Consider the following 22,236-nt stretch of genomic DNA (forward strand, 5'->3'; position numbering starts at 1 on the left):
CTTAACTTTGATCCCCTTACCAGTCAAGAACCTATCCATCTCTGTCTTAAATACACTCAATGACCTGGCCTCCACAGCCTTCTGTGGCAATGAATTCTCACAAATTCACCACCCTCTGGCTGAAGAAAATCACAAGTAGTCTTGTGATTAACACTGCAATGAAGTTACTGCGAAAATCCCCTGTAAAAATTTTTCATCTCATTCCAAAAGGGTTGTCCCTTTACTCTGAGGCTGTGCCTGGGATCCTAATCTCTCTGACTAATGAAAAGTACCCTGAATGTCTGAACATGGCCCAACTTAATTGCAGTAAGATTTCTTTATTCTGCTATTCCAACCTCTTTGTAATGAAGGCCAATGCACCAACAACAAGATAGTGATTGTTTTAATTTCCAACCTCCCTACTGCCCTTCATTTTGTGTCTGGAACGAGCTGCCAGAGGAAGGAGTGGAGGCAGGTACAATTTTATCTTTTAAAAAGCATTTAGATAGTTACATGGGTACAATGGGTAGAGAGGGATATGGGCCAAATGTGGGCAAATTGGGATTAGCTTAAGGGTTTTAAAAAAATATAAGGATAGCATGGACAAGTTGGGCCGAAGGGCCTGTTTCCGTGCTGTAAACCCCTATCACTCTAATTTCTTTATTAGTTTTGGGATTCCTTTTCTGTATCCTACAGTAAAGACAGCTAAAATATGCTTCTTCAAAGTCTCAGTCACGTCCTTATTTCCCATTATTCATTCCCCAATCACATCCTCGAAGGGTCCAAAGCCAACTTTATCTTTTCCTGTCCATTTTGTATATCTGCAGAGGCTCTGGCAGACCAGGCCAGTTTATACAGGTTGGTGGCACGGTGGCACAGTGGTTAGCACTGCTGCCTCACAGCGCCAGGGACCCGGGTTTGATTCCCAGCTTGGGTCACTGTCTGTGTGGAGTCTGCACGTTCTCCCCGTGTCTGCGTGGGATTCCTCCAGTTTCACAGAATCCTTACAGTACAGAAGGAGGCCATTCAGCCCATTGAGTCTGTAATAACCACAATCCCACCCAGGCAAACCCACACATTTACCCTGCTCATTCCCCTGACACTATGATCAATTCAGCACGGCCAACATGTAACTCACACATCTTTGAACTGTGGGAAGAAACCCACACGGACATGACTTTAGACTTTTCACTCCCAAAGAAAACCCACTCATGAAATGAGAATGTGCAAACTCCACAGAGACAGTGACCCGAGGCCGGAATTGAACCCAGGACCCTGGCACTGTGAGGCAGCAGTGCAAGTCACTGTGCCACCGTGCTGCTCCTTCCTCCCGCAGTCTGAAAGACATGCTGGTTAGGGTTCATTGTCCGTACTAAATTCTTCCTCAGTGTAACCCGAACAGGCGCCAGAGTGTGGTGATTTTCACAGTAACTTCATTGCGGTGTTAATGTAAACCAATTTGTGACACTAATACATAAAAAAATTCCCTCTTTGAAAAAGATGCTTTTGCCCCTTGGTGAACCTGGCCAGCCTGTACAAAGAAACAACATACTGCAGGAGCTTGAAATCTGGAACCAGCTGTGGAAATGCCTGCAGGGAGTTCCGAGTGCATATTACAGGTAATTGAACTGGGAAAATGATTACAGGACGGGGGTGATCATTACATGAGTGGATTTGTCATTGGGAGTGGTAAAATCACGTCAGAACCAGCAGCTGCTACAATGAGTGATCTCTCGGTGAATGAATGGCTGAGAACAAGGGTGAAAAATATTCTCCACCTGAAACCCGTTTCACTCTCTTATGATTAAACCCCACCCTCTGCTGGCGGATCACAGCTACTGCAGATAGAAACATGGAAGATAGGAGGCCATTTGGCCCTTCGAGCCTGCTCTGCCATTCATCACCATCATGGCTGATCATCCAACTCAATAGCCTCATCCTGCTTTCTCCCCATAACCTTTGATCCCATTCACCCCCAAGTGCTCTATCCAGCCACCTCTTGAATACATTCAATATTTTGGCATTAACTACTTCCTGTGGGAATGAATTCCACAGACTCACCGGGTGAAGAAATGTCTCCTCACCTCCGTCCTAAATGGTCCACCCCCAATCCTCAGACTGTGATCCCTGGTTCTGGACTCCCCCCACCATCGGGAACGTCCTCCCTGCATCTACCCTGTCCAGTCCTGTTAGAATTTTATAAGTCTCTATGAGATTCCCCCCTCATTTGTCTGAACTCCAGTGAAAACAATCCTAACCTGGTCAATGTCTCCTCGTACATCAGTCCCTCCATCCCCGGAATCAGCCTGGTAAACCTTCACTGCACTCCCTCCAGAGCAAGAACATCCTTCCTCAGAAAAGGAGACCAAAACTGCCCACAATACTCTAGGTGTGGCCTCACCAAGGCCCCTGTATAATTGTAACAACACATCCCTGCTCCTGTACTCCAAACCTCTCACAATGAAACTGCTGGTCCTTGAGTCTCAGGGAAGTTCGGGTGCTAGGTGGCTACACTTGTAGACAATGTGAATGTCAAACAATATGGTCAGGGGTTGGAGTTTGCAGTGGGGTCTCAGGTGGTTTTAACAGCGAACATTGCACTCTGTTAATCATTCCCCATTGCAGATACTGTCTGGAAATTGGTGGCACGGTGGTTAAGAACATAAGAAATAGGAGCAGGAGTAGGCCATCTAGCCCTTCGAGCCTGCCCCGCCATTCAATAAGATCATGGCTGATCTGAAGTGGATCAGTTCCACTTTCCCGCTTTCTCCCCATAACCCTTAATTCCCTTGTCTATCAAAAACCTATCTACCATGATTTAAATATATTCAGCGAGGTAGCCTCCACCATATCAACGGGCAGAGAATTCCAGAGATTCACCACCCTTTGAGTGAAGAAGTTCCTCCTCAACTCCAATCTAAACTTCACCCCCCCTTATCTTGAGGCTGTGCCCTCTAGTCCTGCTATCCTTTCTGAGCGGGAAGAATCTCTCTACCTCTACCCTATCCATCCCCTTCATTATCTTATACGTCTCTATAAGATCCCCCCTCATCCTTCTAAACTCCAACGAGGTTAGATCCAGTCTATTCAGTCTCTCTTCATAGTCTAACCCCTTCATCTCCGGTATCAGCCTAGTGAACCTCCTCTGCATTCTCTCCAAGACCAAAATATCCTTGCGCAAGCGCAGCGACCAAAACTGCACACAGTACTCCAGCTGCGGCCTCACCAGTGCCCTGTACAGTTGCAGCAAGACCTCCCTGCTTTTATATTCTATCCCCCTCGCTATAAAGGCCAGCATCCCATTCACCTTCTTGATCACCTGCTGCACCTGCAGACTGGGTTTTTGTGACTCGTGCACAAGGACCCCCAGGTCCCTCTGCACCGTAGCATGCTGCAGCTTTTCGCCTTTTAAATAGTAATCCCTCCTACTATTATTCCTGCCAAAGTGGATAACCTCTCACTTGCTAACATTATACTCCTTTATTCAGGTTAGCATTATACAGGTTAGCACTGCTGCCTCACAACGTCAAGATCCCAGGTTCAATTCTGGCCTCAGGTCACTGTCTGTGTGGAGTTTGCACATTCTCCCCATCTGTTTCCTCCTGATGCTCTGGTTTAAAAAATCCTACAATCCCTGCAGTGCAGAGGGAGGCCATTCGGCCCATTAAGTCTGCACCAACCACAATCCCGCCCATCCCCATAACCCCTCATATTTAATCCCCCTTACACGAAGGGGCAACCTAATCCACACATTTTAGGACTGGGAGGAAACCAGAGCACCCAGAGGAAACCCATGCAGACACTGGGAGAAGGTGCAGACTCCACACAGTGACCCGAGCCAGGAATTGAATCCAGGTCCCTGGCACTCTGAGGCAGCAGTGCTAACCGGTGTGCTACCGTGCCACCCATTTCCCCTGAAGATGTGCAGGTTAGGTGAATTGGCTATGCTGAATTAGGCTCCAAAGATGAGTAGTGTTCAAATCAGGTTGGATACTTCAAGGTGTTCTGTGGAGCTCACCTGACCTGTAACATTTTACGTTGAATCTGGCTAGGATGAGTATGAGATGTTTCACTTCAGGTGTAATCCAACTGACCCACGAGGAGCTTTATCAAAAACAAAGTTTAATTAAGAATATTATTAACATGTATAGTAAGACAATTAGTAAGAACTTTTAACAATTACAAACTAGAAACACAACAATCACGATAATGTATAAATCTTAAGGAAATATCTCTAAGTGTTCCAACCAAATCCAACATCCAACACGCAAAACCCTCCAAATAAGCACAATACAGCATAGATTAATGCGCATTTGTTACAGGAATCCAGCCTCCTGGGTTGAATGCGGAAAATCCCCTGTGAAGAAACTCAGAAGAGGTTGTAGTCAAATCTGTTTTCCAAAACACAGCTTCTTTAAGGCAGGACGACAAGAAGCCTCTCCTCCAACTAACTGATAATAGTTTCAGAGCCAAACAAAAGACGAACAGGAAGAGAGAGAGAGGGAGATTGTTTCTTAGTTTGCTGCTAATCTGCTTCCAACACACTCCCCAAAACAAAACGGAAAACCCAAAGGGGAAAAAAAATCTATCACCTGACTGACACAGCTTAGCTCCATCACCCAATGACATCGCTGAGCAGTAAACTGCATGTTTTTAAAAAACCTTTCTTAAACATGAGAGTAGATTAAGTGGATTAGCTGCACTAAATTGCCCCTTAGTGTCCAAGGATGTGCAAGGTCGGTAGATTGGCCAGGCTAAATTGCCCTTTTAGTGTCCAAAGATGCGCAGGTTAGGTGGATTGGCCATGCTAAATTGCCCTTTTAGTGTCCAAAGATGTGCAGGTTAGGTGGATTGGCCATGCTAAATTGTCCCTTAGTGTCCAAAGATGTGCAGGTTAGGTAGATTGGCCATGCTAAATTGTCCCTTAGTGTCCAAAGGCGTGCAGGTTAGGTGGACTGGCCATACTAAATTGCCCCTTAGTGTCTAAAGCTGTGTGGGTTAAGTGGATTGGCCATGCTAAATTCGATACATTCAAAAGTCTGATGGCAGCAAGGAAGAAGCTGTTCTTCAGTTAGTTGAGTCGGTTTCCTCCCATGGTCTGAAAGATGTGCTGGTTAGGTGCATTGACCATACTAAATTCTCGCTCAGTGTACCCAAACAGGTGCCGGAGTGTGGCGACTAGGGGATTTTCACAGTAATTTCATTGCAGCCTACTTGTGATACTAATAAATGAACAATGAAAAGTATTGTTTTTTTGTGTGCCACACAGACAAAGCATACTATTCATAGAGTACATAGTGGAGAAGGAAAGGACAGAGTGCAGAATGTAGTGATACAGTCATAGAAACAAAGAAACCCTGCTGCTCGACTTAACTAAAAGCCCCTACCCTTCCGGGGACCATATCCCTCTATTCCCATCCTATTCATGTATTTGTCAAGATTCCCCTTAAAAGTCATTACCGTATCCACTTCCACTCCCTCCCCTGGCAGCGAGTTCTAGGCACCCACCACCCTCTGAGTAAAACATCTGCCTCGTACATCTCCTTTAAACCTTGCCGCTCGCACCTTAAACCTGTGCCCCCCCCCAGTAATTGTCTCTTCCACCTTTGGAAAAAGCTTCTGACTATCCACTCTGTCCATGGCCTCTCATAATCTTGTAGACTTCTATCAGGTCTCCCCTCGACCTCCGTCGCTCCAGTGAGAACAAACCAAGTTTCTCCAACCTCTCCTCAAAGCTAATGCCCTCCATACCATTCTGGTAAATCTTTTCTGTACCCTCTCCAAAGCCTCCACATCCTTCTGGTAGTGTGGCGATCAGAATTGAACACTATATCCCAAGTGCGGCCTAACTGAGATTCTATGAAGCTGCAACATGACTTGCCAATTTTTAAACTCAATGCTCCAGCCAATGAAGACAAGAGTGCTATATGCCTTCTTGACTACCTTCTCCACCTGCATTGCCACTTTCAGATCCCTCTGCCTATCAATACTCTGAAGGGTTCTGCCATTTGCTGTATATTTCCTATTTGTATTTAGCTAGGGTGTAGAGAAAGATCAGCTTAATGTAAGGGAGGTCCATTCAAAAATCTGATGGCAGCAGGGAAGAAGCTGTTTTTGAGTCGGTTGGTACGTGACCTCAGACTTTTGTATCTTTTTCCCGAAGGAAGAAGATAGAAGAGAGAATGTCCGGGGTGTATGAGGTCTGTCGTTATGCTAGCTGCTTTTCCCGAGGCAGTGGGAAGTGGAGTCAATGGATGGGAGAGTGGTTTGCGTGATGGGTTGGGCTACATCAATAGTGGCATTATGTTGATATTGTTGCATTATCTGTGAATATCTGTAAATAGTGAAGAACATTGTGTGTTCCAGGGGACACCTTTCACACTGTACTGGAGACGACGCCAGACAACAAGGCAAAGCTAAACACAGACTTTCTGATCTTTACAGATTTGATGTGTGTTTACCAGCAATAACCAAAATACACTAAGAACTCCTCAGGCTATATCGAGCGGGTAGTAAGAGATGCTGAGTTGGTAGATCAGGGAGTGAATGGCCAGGGTTCAGCAGCTTCCTGGGATGAGCAGAGAGCAGCTTTGATGTTCTACACTCACTGTCAGAGATACCCGGGACTATTCTGGGCCGACATTAGGTCATCTTTAACTCCTCCAGCAGTTATAAGGTATAACCAGGCCTGACCTCTGCCCCCTGACCAGAGTGTACCCATCCTGACAATCAATAAACCAGCTAACGTGGACCTGACCCAGCCTGAACCACATCTATCATAAATCAGCAAATCCACCAGTCAGAATTCATGCACACACACTCATACAGGCACACACGCTCACACAAAGACACACACACACAAAGACACACACTCACACCACACTCACACAAAGACACACACACTCACAAAGACACAAACATTCACACAAAGACACACACTCACACATTCACACAAAGACACACACACTCACACAAAGACACACATGCTCACACAAAGACACACACACACCACACCACACACACACAAAGACACAAACATTCACACAAAAACACACACTCACACACGCTCACACATTCACACAAAGACACACACACACTCACACCACACACACTCACACACCACACACACACATTCACACAAAGACACACACACACTCACACCACACACACTCACACACACACACACACATTCACACAAAGACACACACGCTCACACAAAGACACACACACACACACACACACACAAAGACACACACACACACACAAAGACACACATTCACACAAAGACACACATGCTCACACAAAGACACACACACACTCACACACACAAAGACACACACTCTCACACACACAAAGACACACACTCTCACATACACACACTCACATTCCCACCCTCTCCCCATAACCCTTAATCCCCTCTCTTATCAAAAACCCATCAACCCGCGTCTTAAAAATATTTAGCGAGGCAGCCTCCACCACCTCAACGGGCAGAGAATTCCAGAGATTCACCACCCTTTGAGTGAAGAAGTTCCTCCTCAACTCCGTTCTAAACCGCCCCCCCCTTTATCTTGAGGCTGTGCCCCCTAGTCCTACTGTCCTTTCTGAGCGGGAAGAGTCTCTCCACCTCTATCCTATCCATCCCATTCATCATCTTATACGTCTCAATGAGATCTCCCCTCATTCTTCTAAACTCTAACGAGTACAAGCCTAGTTTATTCAGCCTCTCCTCATAGCTCAACCCCCTCAACTCCAGTATCAGCCTAGTAAACCTCCTCTGCACTCCCTCCAAGGCCAAAATATCCTTGCGTAAGTGCGGCGACCAAAACTGCACACAGTACTCCAGCTGCGGCCTCACCAGTGCTGTGTACAGCCGCAGCAAGACCTCCCTACTTTTATATTCAATCCCCTCAATATATCCTCAATATACCTCACCCAACCTCCAATACACTTCATCCACCCTCCGTTCACCCACCCTCCAATACACCTCGCCCACCCTCCGATACACCGCACCCACCCTCCGATACACCACACCCACCTCCTTTCACTCACCCTCCGATACACCTCACCCACCCTCCAATCTCTCACCGTCTCCAATGACTGACCCAAATGCTGAATCCTCATGTACAGTGTTGCCTGGTAGTTAGTAACAGACCCATCTTTCCCAGACTGTTTCCTCCAGCCCTGCCTATTACTGTCTTGTAGCACAAACTGGGGAACATTATCACCTGGAGATTCCCCTCCGAGCCACACACCAACCTGACTTGGAAATATATCGGCCATTCCTTCACCGTCACTGGGTCAAAATCCAGAATTTCCTTCCTAACAGCGCTGAGGGTGTATGTACTCCAACATGGACTATAGCGGGTTCAAGATTAACATTACTGGGTGAGTCTCTACCTGTGTGTGTGTGTGTGTGTGTGTGTGTTTTTGTGTGTGTGTGTGTGTGTGTGTGAGTGTATGTGTGCATCTGTGAGTGTGTTTTTGTGTGTGTACGTGTGTCTGTCTGTCTCATATGGGTGGCACGCTGGCACAGTGGGTTAGCACTGCTGCCTCACAGCACCAGCGTCCCAGGTTTGATTCCCAGCTTGGATCACTGTCTGCGCAGAGCCTGCACGTTCTCCCCATGTCTGCATGGGTTTCCTCCGGGTGCTCCGGTTTCCTCCCACACTCCGAAAGGCGTGCTGGTTAGGTGCTAAATTCTCCCTCAGTGTTACCCTGAACAGAGTTGGGAGTGTGGCGACCGGAGGATTTTCACAGTAGCTTCATTGCAGTGTTAATGTAAGCCTACTTGTGACGTTACCAAGTAAAATAAAAGGGAAGGGCTCACCCCCGCCTCCTCGAGGGGCAATGTGGGAGGAGGGTGTAAACGGTAAGGATTGCTGTTGTGTGAAGGTGTGGTGGGGGGCGGGGGTGGAACTGTTCGATCACACTCTGATTCTCAAAATTCTCATTTCTTCATTTCAACTTCAGTAGAGGTGATTTGGAGACAATCCCTAACTCTAAACCAGGCTGTGGTTATACTTTAACCAGCCTAACCATTTGTTAATCAACTCACTGTGCTCTTCCTGAGAGACAGTATCTCCCTGATCACAGCTCTTGTGTTAACAGTATCTGTCAGTCCAGTGACCCTCACTCAGGGCTGCCCCCCTATCCCCGCCACCCCCAAACTTGCTTACTACCTTCTGGTCTAACCAGATTCACTGGATGCCGTTCTTTCCTTTGTAACTGCCCTGCAGAGATTCCAGAAACTGGTCGCGGAGGTACACCAGTTTAATCCAAGGGTGGGACTGGAGAGGTTTCACAAACAGTCCTGTCATCATTCCAGGTAAAATTGAGGCCTTTACTTTATCTCATCACTCAACTAACTGCCTCAGCGCTGACCTTTCTGAGCTTCATCTCAGACCTCAGTTAAGTGATTTGATTTGATTTATTATCGTCACTGGGATAGAGTGAAAAGTATTGTTTCTTACGCGCTGCACAGACAAAGCACACCAGTCGTAGAGAAGGAAAGGAGAGGGTGTAGAATGTAGTGTTACAGTCATAGCTAGGGTGTAGAGAAAGATCAGCTTAATATAGGGTAGGTCCATTCAAAAGTCTGACAGCAGCAGGGAAGAAGCTGTTCTTGAGTCGGTTGGTACGTGACCTCAGACTTTTGTATCTTTTTCCCGACGGAAGAAGGTGGAAGAGAGAATGTCCGAGGTGCGTGGGGTCCTTAATTGTGCTGGCTGCTTTTCCCGAGACAGCGGGAAGTGTAGACGGAGTCGATGGATGGGAAGCTAGTTTGCGTGATGTTAGAGGGTCAGTGCTGAGGGAGCGCCGCACTGTCAGAGGATCAGTGCTGAGGGAGCGCCGCACTGTCAGAGGGTCAGTGCTGAGGGAGCGCCGCACTGTCAGAGGGTCAGTGCTGAGGGAGTGCTGCACTGTCAGAGGGTCAGTGCTGAGGGAGCGCCGCACTGTCAGAGGGTCAGTGCTGAGGGAGCGCCGCACTGTCAGAGGGTCAGTGCTGAGGGAGCGCCGCACCGTCAGAGGGTCAGTGCTGAGGGAGTGCCGCACCATCAGAGGGTCAGTGCTGAGGGAGCGCCACACTGTCAGAGGGTCAGTGCTGAGGGAGCGCCGCACTGTCAGAGGGTCAGTGCTGAGGGAGTGCCGCACTGTCAGAGGGTCAGTGCTGAGGGAGTGCCGTACTGTCAGAGGGTCAGTGCTGAGGGAGTGCCGCACTGTCAGAGGGTCAGTGCTGAGGGAGTGCCGCACTGTCAGAGGGTCAGTGCTGAGGGAGTGCCGCACTGTCAGAGGGTCAGTGCTGAGGGAGTGCCGTACTGTCAGAGGGTCAGTGCTGAGGGAGTGCCGCACTGTCAGAGGGTCAGTGCTGAGGGAGCGCCGCACTGTCAGAGAGTCAGTGCCGAGGGAGCGCCGCACTGTCAGAGGGTCAGTGCCGAGGGAGCGCCACACTGTCAGAGGGTCAGTGCCGAGGGAGCGCCGCATTGTCAGAGGGTCAGTGCTGAGGGAACACCGCACTGTCAGAGGGTCAGTGCCGAGGGAGCGCCACACTGTCAGAGGGTCAGTGCCGAGGGAGCGCCGCATTGTCAGAGGGTCAGTGCTGAGGGAACACCGCACTGTCAGAGGGTCTCGCACACATTCAAACATATAAATTAAACAAAATTAGGCCACTTGGCCCTTCAAGCTTGTTCCGCCATTCAATCTGATCATGCCTGGTCTGACATGTTGTTCCCATTAACCCTTTCAGTGCTGAGCTGTTCCCCATTAACCCTTTCGTTGCTGAGCTGTTCCCCATTAACCCTTTCATCGTTGAGCTGTTCCCCATTAACCCTCTTGTTACTGAGCTGTTCCCCATTAACCCTTCCGTTGCTGAGCTGTTCCCCATTCTGTTGTTGAGCTGTTCCCCATTAACCCTTCCATTGCTGAGCTGTTCCCCATTAACCCTTCCGTTGCTGAGCTGTTCCCCATTAACCCTTCCGTTACTGAGCTGTTCCCCATTAACCCTTCTGTTGTTGAGCTGTTCCCCATTAACCCTTTCGTTGCTGAGCTGTTCCCCATTAACCCTTCCATTGCTGAGCTGTTCCCCATTAACCCTTCCATTGCTGAGCTGTTCCCCATTAACCCTTTCAGTGCTGAGCTGTTCCTCATTAGCCCTCTTGTTACTGAGCAGTTCCCCATTAACCCTTTCAGTGCTGAGCTGTTCCCCATTAACCCTTCTGTTGCTGAGCTGTTCCCCATTAACCCTTTCAGTGCTGAGCTGTTCCCCATTAGCCCTCTTGTTACTGAGCTGTTCCCCATTAGCCCTCTTGTTACTGAGCTGTTCCCCATTAACCCTTTCAGTGCTGAGCTGTTCCCCATTAACCCTTCCGTTGCTGAGCTGTTCCCCATTAACCCTTCCGTTGCTGTGTTGTCTCCCCAGGCTCCGATGTCCCAGCCTGTCCTCGAAGCGCCCCCGGATGGAGGTTGGGGCTGGATGGTGGTCCTGGCCAGCTTCCTGATGAACTGCCTCATGAACGGCGTCACGAGATCCTTTGGCATCTTCTTCATCCAGTTCACCCAGCACTTCCAGGAATCTTCCAGCCGCGTCTCTTGGATCACCTCCATCACCATGGCAACGCAGCAGTTTGCAAGTTAGTCCCCGTTCCCTCACCCTGAACCTAACGTCTCCCTCGTAAGAGAAAAGAAAAACACCTCCTCGGGGGTGCATTGAGCAAGAGGTCCAATCTCTCGAGGGACAGCAGTGAATGGCAAGAGGCTATTCAGCCCCTCGGGCCTGCTGTTCATGGCTGATTTAACTCCTTTTATCCACCTTGATTCAAACTGCCTCTGTGCCCTCAATGGGAACCAGGGGGCGAACTCTCTGCTGGTTGGAGTCATACCTGGCACAGAGGAAGATGGTTCGGCTTGTGGAGGGTCAGTCACAGAATGGAATCATTGAATCGCTGCAGTGCGGAAGGAGGCCAATCCACCTAACCCGTATATCTTTGGACACTAAGGGACAATTTAGCATGGCCAATCCACCCTAACCTACACATCTTTGGACACTAAGGGACAATTTAGCATGGCCAATCCACCTAACCTACACATCTTTGGACACTAAGGGACAATTTAGCATGGCCAATCCACCTAACCTACACATCGTTGGACACTAAGGAGCAATTTAGCATGGCCAATCCCCCTAACCCGTATATATTTGGACACTAAGGAGCAATTTAGCATGGCCAATCCCCCTAACCCGTATATCTTTGGACACTAAGGGACAATTTAGCATGGCCATTCCACCTAACCTGCACATCTTTGGATACTAAGGTGAGGAAGCTCTTTCTCACACAAAAAATGCTAGCACCCCCCCGCCCTCCTCCCCACCTCCTCCACATCCAAAAGGGTTGAAAGGTCAAAGTGGATTGTCCACTGGGTAATAGCATTTTCTTTTTATTCATCTGTGGGACATGGGCGTTGCTCGCTCATTGCCCATCCCTAATTGCCTTTGAGAAAGTGGTGGTGAGTTCATCTGCCTTGCCCATCAGGGCCTCTTGCATTGAAATAAATGCAGTTTAATTTTGACTGCCCTTGCTCTCTGCTTTCTCAGACTATCTGTCCAGTCCTGTACACTCTCTCTGTATTTTATTTCTTTAGCTTTGTTGGACCCATCCACTGAGTTCTCCATAGTCTCTGCATGGTGGCCCCCTTCTCGATTTTTACCTTTAGTTTCTCTGCCTCTCACTTTTCCCCTCACTGCTTCTTGTTTCTGTCCCCACTTTACTTCCCTCTGACTCCCTCTATCGGTTCCCATCCCCCTGCCACGTTAGTATCCAAAGATATGCAGGTTAGGGTGGATTGGCCATGCTAAGTAGCCCCTTAGTGACCCAAAGATGCACAGGTTAGGGAGAATTGGCTATGCTAAATTGCCCCTTAGTGTCCAAAGATGTGTGGGTTAGGTGGATTGGCCATGCTAAATTGCCTATTAGTGTCAGGGGGATTAACAGGGTAAAATGTGTGCGTTTACAGGGATAAAGTCTATGGGGGATAGTTCTCGGTGTAGGCTCGATGGGCCGAATGGCCTCTTTCTGTCCTGCAGGGATTGTACGATTCTATCCTCTGTATTTTTTTATTTGGACCTGTCCACTGATTTTCAGAGAAATGTGGCTGAGATCGAGGGATTTTTAATCAGAGAGGAAATCGGGGGTTACGGGGACGAGGCGGGTTGGGTTACCTGCCCCAATGATCTCGTTCAGCGGCGGCGATAGACTCAGAGATGGGCCAAATGGTTTCCTTCTGCTTCCTAACGTCCTGTTGTGTTTCCCTGGGCAGGTCCGGTGGGGAGTGTATTTGGGATGCAGTATGGAGCTCGCACCGTGGTGATGGTCGGTGGGGTTTTGGCTTCACTGGGGATGCTTGCAGGTTCTTTCGGACAGACCCTGCTCCACATGTATCTCTCCGTTGGACTCCTGACAGGTCAGCCCATCAGGATTAGTCTGGGTGCTCTGCTCAGAATTTGAATTCATTCCCTCTCTCCCACTCTGTGACTGATCGCGAGGACTCACCATCGTCACGTGGGTCACCAGGTGTGTCCCTCACGGCCTTTTTCCACTGCAATAGCATCGTACGTGCAGAAGGAGGCCATTCGGCCCATCGAGTCTGCGCTGATCACAATCCCACCCGGGCCTTATCCCCATAACCACAGGGATGTACCTGCAGCTAGTACCCCTGCAATTTAACACGGCCAATTCACCTAACCCGCGCGCATCTTTCGGACTGTGGGAGGAACCCGGAGGAAGCCCACGCAGACACGGGGAGAATGTGCAGACTCTGCGCAGAAGCGATCCAAGCCAGGAATCGAACCGGGGTCCCTGGCACTGTGAGACAGCCGTGCTAAGCACTGTGCCACCCACTGAGGGATATGGGCCAAACACAGGCAAATGGGATCGGTTTGGTTTGGAAAACCTGGTCATCATCGACAAGGCATCTCCTCCCCTTTTCCCCACATTTTGTTTGCAGTTTCTGATCCAATTCGCTTTTGAAACTTTGGTTGAATCTGCCTCCAGCACAGTCCCAGCGATATTCCAGATCCTAACAACTCAGGGGTAAAAAAGAAACCTTTTCTCCTCATGTAATGTGGCTTCTTTTACCAGGATGTTGCCCTGGTGTGGAGGACATTAGCTATGAGGAGAGGTTGGAGAAACTTGGTTTGTTCTCACTGGAGCCACGGAGGTTGAGGGGAGACTGGTAGAAGTCTACAAGATTACCAGAGGCATCGATAGTAAGAAGCTTTTCCCCAGGGTCAACTGGACAAATAGGATTGGAATAAAGGGATATGGTCCCCGGAAGGGTAGGGGGTTTTAGTTCAGTCAGGCAGCATGGTTGACATGGGCTTGGAGGGGCTGAAGGGCCTGTTCCTGTGCTATAATTTTCTTTGTTCTTTGTAGAGAACGTGCTTCAGTGTCCTACGTTTTGCTCCCTCCAGGTTTTGGTTGGGCTTTAGTCTTCACCCCTACCATCACCACCATCCCCAGGTACTTCAGGAGGCGGAGAGCCCTGGCGACGGGTCTGGCCTTTACCGGAGTGGGGATTGCCTCCTTCTTCTTCCCCCCGCTCTTCCAGTTCCTGATCGATGGCTACGGTTGGCGGGGGGCCCTCCAGGTCGTGTCCGCCATGATGCTGAACCTCTGCGTCTGTGCCGCCCTGCTCAGACCAATCAGGCTCATCGAGGACCTGCCCTCGGCTGGAAGTGCCGGTGACGGATGTTGGGGGAAAGTGGCCTCAGCCTTTGACTTGACTCTCTTCCTGCACCGTGGCTTCATGGTGTACAGTTGCGCCTTGGTTTTGGTGACCACGGGCTACTTTGTCCCTTACGTCCATCTGGTGGCCCACGGGAAGAGCCTTGGACTGACCGATTACGAGGCGGCCTTCCTGATGTCCGTCACCGCCATCTCGGAGACGGTGGCGCGCCTGTTTTCCGGCTGGGTGTCGGACCTCCGGCTGATTGGGAAAGTCCACGTGTTGTTCCTCTGGAGCGTTCTGACCGGAGTCAGCTTCCTGCTCATCCCCACCGCCCACTCCTACTCCAGCCTCATGGGACTCGGCACTTTTTATGGCTTCTGTGCCGGCGGCCTGGCGCCTCTCTTCTTCTCCACCCTCCCGGAGATCGTGGGATTGGGACGGATTCTCAGCGCGACCGGTCTCTTCCTGATGCACCTGAGTATCGGTGGGCTCCTTGGGCCTCCCTTGTCAGGTAATAAACACACGCACTCCGTCCACTCCCGTCCTTACTTCCAACTGCTGAGGGTACATTGACTGTAATTCCAAGGCTGAATCATTCAATCTCATCCTAGTACGTACGGGTTAGGGTGGATTGGCCATGTTAAATTGTCCCTTAGTATCCAAAGATGTGCAAGGTAGGTAGATTGGCCATGCTAAATTGTCCCTTAGTGTCCAAAGATGTGCGGATTAGGTGGATTGGCCATGCTAAATTGTCCCTTAGTGTCCAAAGATGCGCAGGTTAGGTGGATTAGCCATGCTAAATTGTCCCTTAGCGTCCAAAGATGTGCAGATTAGGTCAATTAGCCATGCTAAATTGCCCCTTAGTGTCCAAAGATGTGTGGGTTAGGTGGATTGGCCATGCTAAATTGCCCCTTAGTGTCCAAAGATGTGTGGGTTAGGTGGATTGGCCATGCTAAATTGCCCCTTAGTGTCCAAAGATGTGTGGGTTAGGTGGATTGGCCATGCTAAATTGCCCCTTAGTGTCCAAAGATGTGTGGGTTAGGGGGATTGGCCATGATAAATTGCCCCTTAGTGTCCAAAGATGTGTGGGTTAGGGGGATTGGCCATGCTAAATTTTCCCTTGGTGTCCAAAGATGTGTGGGTTAGGGGGATTGGCCATGCTAAATTGTCCCTTAGGAGGATTTCCCTCCAGTGGGTATTTAAGGAAAGTCTCTCTTGGAAGGTGCAGTAGATTCCTTCAGGAACCCCTCAGCTCCTCCACCCCTTCCCTGCCAACTACCCCCACCCCCACTCCGTGGGGGTCTATAAGCTTGGGATCTCCCCCGTCACATAGAAACTAGAAGCAGGAGTAGGCCATTCGGCCCTTCAGACCTGCTCCGCCATTCATCACGGTCATCTCTGATCATCAAACTCAGTATCCAGATCCCCCCTTCCCTCCATATTCCTCGATCCTTTCGCCCCAAGAGCGATATCTAATTCCTTCTTGAAATCACACAACGTTTTGGCCTCAACTACTTTCTGTGGGAGTGAATTCCACACATTCACCACCCTCTGGGTGAAGAAATTTCTCCTCACCTCAGTCCTAAAAGGTTTACCCCTTATCCTCAAACTCTGACCCCTAGTTCTGTACTCACCCCACCATCAGGAACATTCTTTCTCAATCTACCCTGTCTAACCCTGTTAGAATTTTATAAGTTTCTATCTGATCCCCTCTCACTCTCCTTAACTCCAGTGAATATAATTCTAACCGACTTAGTCTCCCATCATATGACAGCCCTGCCATCCCAGGAATCAGCCTGGGAAACCTTCTCTGCACTCTTTAAGCTTACATTTATTTATTAACGTCACAAGTAGGCTTACATTAATACTGCAATGAAGTTACTGTGAAAATCCCCTTGTTGCCACACTCTGGCGCCTGTTCAGGTCACACTGAGGGAGAATTTAGCACAGCCAATGCACCCTAACCAGCTCGTCTTTCGGACTGTGGGGGGAAACTGGAGCACCCGAAGGAAACCCACGCAGACATGGGGAGAACATACAAACTCCACACAGTGACCTGAGTCGGGAATCAAATCCGGGTCCCTAGCACTTGAGGCAACAGTGTTAACCACCATGCCACTGTACCCTCTATAGCAATGATATCCTCCCTCAGATAAGGACACCAAAACTGCACACAATACTCCAGGTGTGGCCTCACCAATGCCCTGTACAATTCATAAGATATAGGAGCGGAATCAGACCATTCGGCCCATCAAGTCTGCTCCATCATTCGATCATGGCTGATACACTCCTCATCCCCATATCCCTGCCTTCTCCCCGTAACCCTTCAACTTCCCATTCCCAATTAAAAATCTGTCTAACTCCTCCTTAAATGTACTCACTGTCCCAGCGCCCACTGCACTTTGGGGGGAGCGAATTTCACAGCCCTTTGGGAGAAGGAGTTTCTCCTCAAATTCGGTTTTAAATTTGCTGCCCCTTCTCCTCAGACTGTGACCTCTCGTCCTAGAATGTCGCACAAGAGGAAGAACCTTTTATCATCTTGTAGACCTCAATTTGATCTCCCCTTATTCTTCTCAATTCCAGAGAGTATCGGCCTAAACTGTTCAATCTCTCTTCATACGACACAGTCCTCATCTCTGGAATCAATCTGGTGATTGCAGTAAAACATCCCAACCCCTATACTCAAATCTTCTCGCTATAAAGGCCAACGTCCCATCTGCCTGCCTCCTGTAGAATTCGTAGAACTCTATGGCACAGGAGGAGGTCACGTGACCCTGTGTTACTGATCCAACGATACTCTGCAAGAAATTGGCCCTTCACTGAAATGTTTGCCGATGTTGGTTCATCTCAGTTGGCAAGACTGAGATGCCAATCCCTGCTCAGGTTCCAACAGGAACGAGTGTGCCAGTGAGACTAATTCTGAGACTGGATCAAACTCTGCTCTAAAGGATAGAGTACCGTGAAATGAACAACCTGGGAGATTACGAGAGGCATGGACAGAACGGATAGTCAGAAGCTTTTTCCTGGGGTGGGAGAGTCGATTACTGGGGGGGCACAGGTTTAAGGTGCGAGGGGCAAGTTTTTTTTTACACAGAGGGTGGTGGGTGCCTGGAACTCGCTGCTGAGGGAAGCAGATACGATAGTGACTTTTAAGGGACGTCTTGACAAATACATGAATAGGACAAAGTCTCAAAACACCAGGTTAAAGTCCAGCAGGGTTTTTTTGGTATCATAAGCTTTTGGAACACTGCTCCTTCACCACACGAAGGAGCAGCGCTATGAAAGCTCGTGATACCAAATAATGTTGGAATTTAACCTGGTGTTGTGGGACTTGTTACTGTGCCCACCCCAGTCCAGCACCTCTCCACATCATGAATAGGATGGGATTAGAGGAATAGTAAGGGTAAGGGGTTTTAATTCAGTCAGGTGCAGGCACAGAGGGCTGAAGGGCCTGTTCCTGTGCTGTAATTTTCTTTGTTCTTTGGAAGTGCCTCAGATACTTGGCGTAATGCCCAGACCCAGCCCTATCATGTCAGGAATCTGAAGAAAAAATCTAGCTGGAAAGGAAGAAATGGCTTGTTTTCAAAGTCAGAACCTCACCCCACTGAACATTGCGATGGAAATTAGAGCGTTTGTTTGCAATAATTGAATTCACCCTCAAGAATGGAAATTTTGGAATTTGGGGCTGTCAGAAAGTTGGTCGCAGTTGAGCCTAGATAAAGGGAAGTCTCTCCCAGTCCTGGGCCTCAGGGAATGGTCCCTGGCCACTCAAAGCCTGTGTTTCTCCAGCTCCTGGTGTGAACAAACCCCAGGCCTTGGTTCATCGAATCCCTACAGTACAGAAAGAGGTTACTCAGTCCATCGAACCACAACCCCATCCAGGTCCTATGCCCCTAACTCCACAATATTTGCCCCACTAATCCCCCTGATCCTAAGGAGTAATTTAGCATGGCCAATCCACCTAACCTGCACATCTTTGGACACTAAGGGACAATTTAGCATGGCCAAGCCACCCTAACCTGCACATCTTTGGACACTAAGGGGCAATTTAGCATGGCCAAGCCACCCTAACCTGCACATCTTTGGACACTAAGGGACAATTTAGCATGGCCAAGCCACCCTAACCTGCACATCTTTGGACACTAAGGGACAATTTAGCATGGCCAATCCCCCTAACCTACACATCTTTGGACACTAAGGGACAATTTAGCATGGCCAAGCCACCCTAACCTGCACATCTTTGGACACTAAGGGACAATTTAGCATGGCCAATCCACCTAACCTGCACATCTTTGGACACTAAGGGACAATTTAGCATGGCCAAGCCACCCTAACCTGCACATCTTTGGACACTAAGGGGCAATTTAGCATGGCCAAGCCACCCTAACCTGCACATCTTTGGACACTAAGGGACAATTTAGCATGGCCAAGCCACCCTAACCTGCACATCTTTGGACACTAAGGGACAATTTAGCATGGCCAATCCCCCTAACCTACACATCTTTGGACACTAAGGGACAATTTAGCATGGCCAAGCCACCCTAACCTGCACATCTTTGGACACTAAGGGACAATTTAGCATGGCCAAGCCACCCTAACCTGCACATCTTTGGACACTAAGGGACAATTTAGCATGGCCAATCCACCCTAACCTGCACAACTTTGGACACTAAGGGAAAATTTAGCATGGCCAATCCACCTAGCCTGCACATCTTTGGACACTAAGGGGCAATTTAGCATGGCCAATCCACCTAACCTCCATATTTTAAGACTGTGGGAAGAAACCGGAGCACCCCGAGGAAACCAATACGGAGAATATGCAGACTCCACACAGTGACCCAAGTCGGGAATCGAACCCGGGTCCCTGGCGCTGTGAGGCTGCAGTGCTAACCACTGTGCCGTCCATTCTCCTAGCCTATCAATTACCACTTGCAAACTCAGTCGGTGGAATCTCCCCGTCTCACCCCCCATGGGAATCATAGCAGGCAGGAGGGGAAGCGGACCACGTAAACGTCTGACAACCTCGGGAGGGATTTAACAATCTGGGAGCGAGCGCAGTCAGAAAATCCTGCCCGTTATCTCCTTGGCACAGCGGTCAGCACTGCTGCCTCACAGCGCCAGGGACCTGGCTTCGATTCCTGGCTGGAGGTCACTGTTTGTTCAGAGTCTGCACATTCTCCCAGTGTCTGCGTGGGTTTCCTCTGGGTGCTCCCATTTCCTCCCACAGTCCAAAAGACACGCTGGTTAGGTGCTAAATTCTCCCTCAGTGTTACCAGAGCAGGTGCCCGGATGTGGCGACTTGGGATTTTCACAGTAACTTCATTGCAGTGTTAACCTAAGCCTACTTGTGACACTAATAAATACTTTACTTTCCTTCACTGCCCACCTCCTTTGGTATCACCTGCGAATTTTGCTATGTTACACTCTGTCCCTGATACAGATTGTAGATATTTGAGGGTCTATGATTCCATGTTGTCTCTCCTTTTCTCAGGGTTCCTGGAGGACATGACACAAAGTTACACCATCTCCTTCATGGCTGCGGGTGGTTTCATCCTGGTGGGGTCCCTTACCCTGCTCCTTCTGCCGGGTTTCCTCACCTGCGCCATGCTCCGTTCTGAGACGCAGCCTGGCGTTCCAACCAGTGAAGGGGATGGCCGAGATCGCCCTGCTCCAGCCGATGGAGCGAGCAGGGAAGACTAACGGGAACAGCGGCTGCTGCTCACTCATTACTGAAACTGTTGGCGACACTGCGGCGAGGCACAGGTCCCTGCCCCCTCTCCCCCTCCCATGGTCAGCTGTCTCCGTCTATCCAGGATGGTCACCATGGGGGCCGGGGAGGGAGGGGACATCGCGGTGCAACCTCAGTATATGTCACACTCGGAAAGGTGGGAGGGCCAAACGATCGACCCAAAATTTGTAACATACCCGGAGAGCCTGGCGTGGGATTCTTCTGCTGTCTCTTGGAGACAAATGACCAGAAAAATGGGGTGGCATTGTGGCAGAGTGGTTCGCACTGCTGCCTCACACAGCCAGCGACCCAGGCTCACTTGGGGCGCTCTCTGTGCAGAGTCTCTCCCCGTATCCGTGCAGTTTTCTTCCAGGTGCTCCGGTTTCCTCCCACATCTACAAGACTCATCTCCAAACTCCTCCCTCTGCAATCTGGATCCCGACCTTCCTAACCCACAGATCACAAGCGGTCAGGATAGGCAACAACTCATCCTCAACACCGGTGCCCCACAAGGCTGTGTTCTCGGCCCCTCCCCTGCTATACTCCTTATACGCTGGGTGGCCAAATTCCCCACCAACACGATTTTCAAGATCCAACCCATCGTAGTGGGTTGGATCTCAAACAATGACGAGACAGAGTACAGGAATGAGATACAGAACCTGGTGAAGTGGTGCAGCAACAATAATCTCTACCTCAATGTCAACAAAATGAAGGAGACTGTTACCAACTTCAGGAAGCATAGAGGAGAACATGCCCCTGTCTACATCAATGGTGATGAAGTAGAAATGATCGAGATCTTGAAGTTTTTAGGTGTCCAGTTGACCAACAACCTGTCCTGGTCCCTCCACATTGATGCCATAGTTAACTAAGCCCACCAATGCCTCTACTTTCTCAGAAGACTAAGGAAATTTGGCATGTCAGCTACGACTCTCACCAACTTTTACAGATGCACCATAGAAAGCATTCTTTCTGGTTGTATCACAGCTTGGTATGGGCTCCTGCTCTGCCCAAGACCACAAGGAACTACAAAAGGTCGTAAATGTAGCCCAATCCATCACACAAACCAGCCTCCCATCCATTGACTCTGTCTACGCTTTCTACTGCCTCAGCAAAGCAGCCGGCATAATCAAGGACCCCATGAACCCCGGACATTCTCTCTTCCACCTTCTTCCGTCAGGAAAAAGATTCAAAAGTCTGAGATCCACTGACTCAAGAACAGTTTCTTCCCTGCTGCCATCAGACTTTTGAATGGACCTACCTTGCACTAAGTTGATCTTTCTCCACACCCTAGCTATGACTGTAACACTATATTCTGCACCATCTCCTTTCCTTCTCTATGAACAGTATGCTTTGTCTGTATAGTGTGCAAGAAAAGATACTATTCACTGATTCCCAATATTTGTGACAAATCAAATCAAAAGATGTGTAGGTTAGGTGCTTTGGCTATGCTAAATTCTCCCTCAGTGTATCCCAACAAGTGCCACAGTGTGGCAACTAGGGTATTTTCACAGTAGCTTCATTGCAGTGTTAATGTAAGCCTACTTGTGACTTTAATAGATAAACAATTTAAAAAAAGAAAAATGCAGGAAGGACCAGGATAAAAAACCATCTATCTTTTGATTTGATTTATTATTGTCACATGTACTGGGATACAGTGAAAAGCATTGTTTCTTGTGTGCTATACAAAGCATACTGTTCATAGAGAAGGAAAGGAGAGTGCAGAATGTAGTGTCACAGTCATAGCTAGGGTGTAGAGAAAGATCAACTTAATGCAAGGTAGTCCATTCAAAAGTCTGACAGCAGCTGGGAAG

At 49.0% G+C, this 22,236-nt stretch overlaps 1 protein-coding gene across 2 annotated transcripts; it reads left to right on the plus strand.

Moving 5' to 3' along the window:
* The first annotated feature begins 1,526 nt into the window (after window positions 1-1,526).
* Window positions 1,527-20,838, plus strand: LOC145337121 (monocarboxylate transporter 13-like). 2 transcript variants are annotated; one of them, XM_080181889.1, is made up of 6 exons: window positions 1,527-1,598; window positions 8,182-8,364; window positions 11,396-11,606; window positions 13,288-13,431; window positions 14,441-15,208; window positions 20,189-20,838. In XM_080181889.1, the coding sequence occupies exons 3-6, from the start codon at window positions 11,402-11,404 to the stop codon at window positions 20,395-20,397; spliced, it is 1,326 nt and encodes a 441-aa protein (XP_080038015.1). In that variant the 5' UTR covers window positions 1,527-1,598; window positions 8,182-8,364; window positions 11,396-11,401; the 3' UTR covers window positions 20,398-20,838. The 2 variants fall into 2 exon arrangements, with proteins under 2 accessions (XP_080038015.1, XP_080038014.1); XM_080181888.1 differs by lacking the exon at window positions 1,527-1,598 and having other exon boundaries at window positions 7,995-8,364.
* Window positions 20,839-22,236: the final 1,398 nt, after the last annotated feature.

Source organism: Carcharhinus amblyrhynchos, unplaced genomic scaffold, assembly GCF_965287045.1.
Source record: "Carcharhinus amblyrhynchos unplaced genomic scaffold, sCarAmb.v2.hapA scaffold_43, whole genome shotgun sequence".
NCBI lineage: Eukaryota > Metazoa > Chordata > Chondrichthyes > Carcharhiniformes > Carcharhinidae > Carcharhinus > Carcharhinus amblyrhynchos.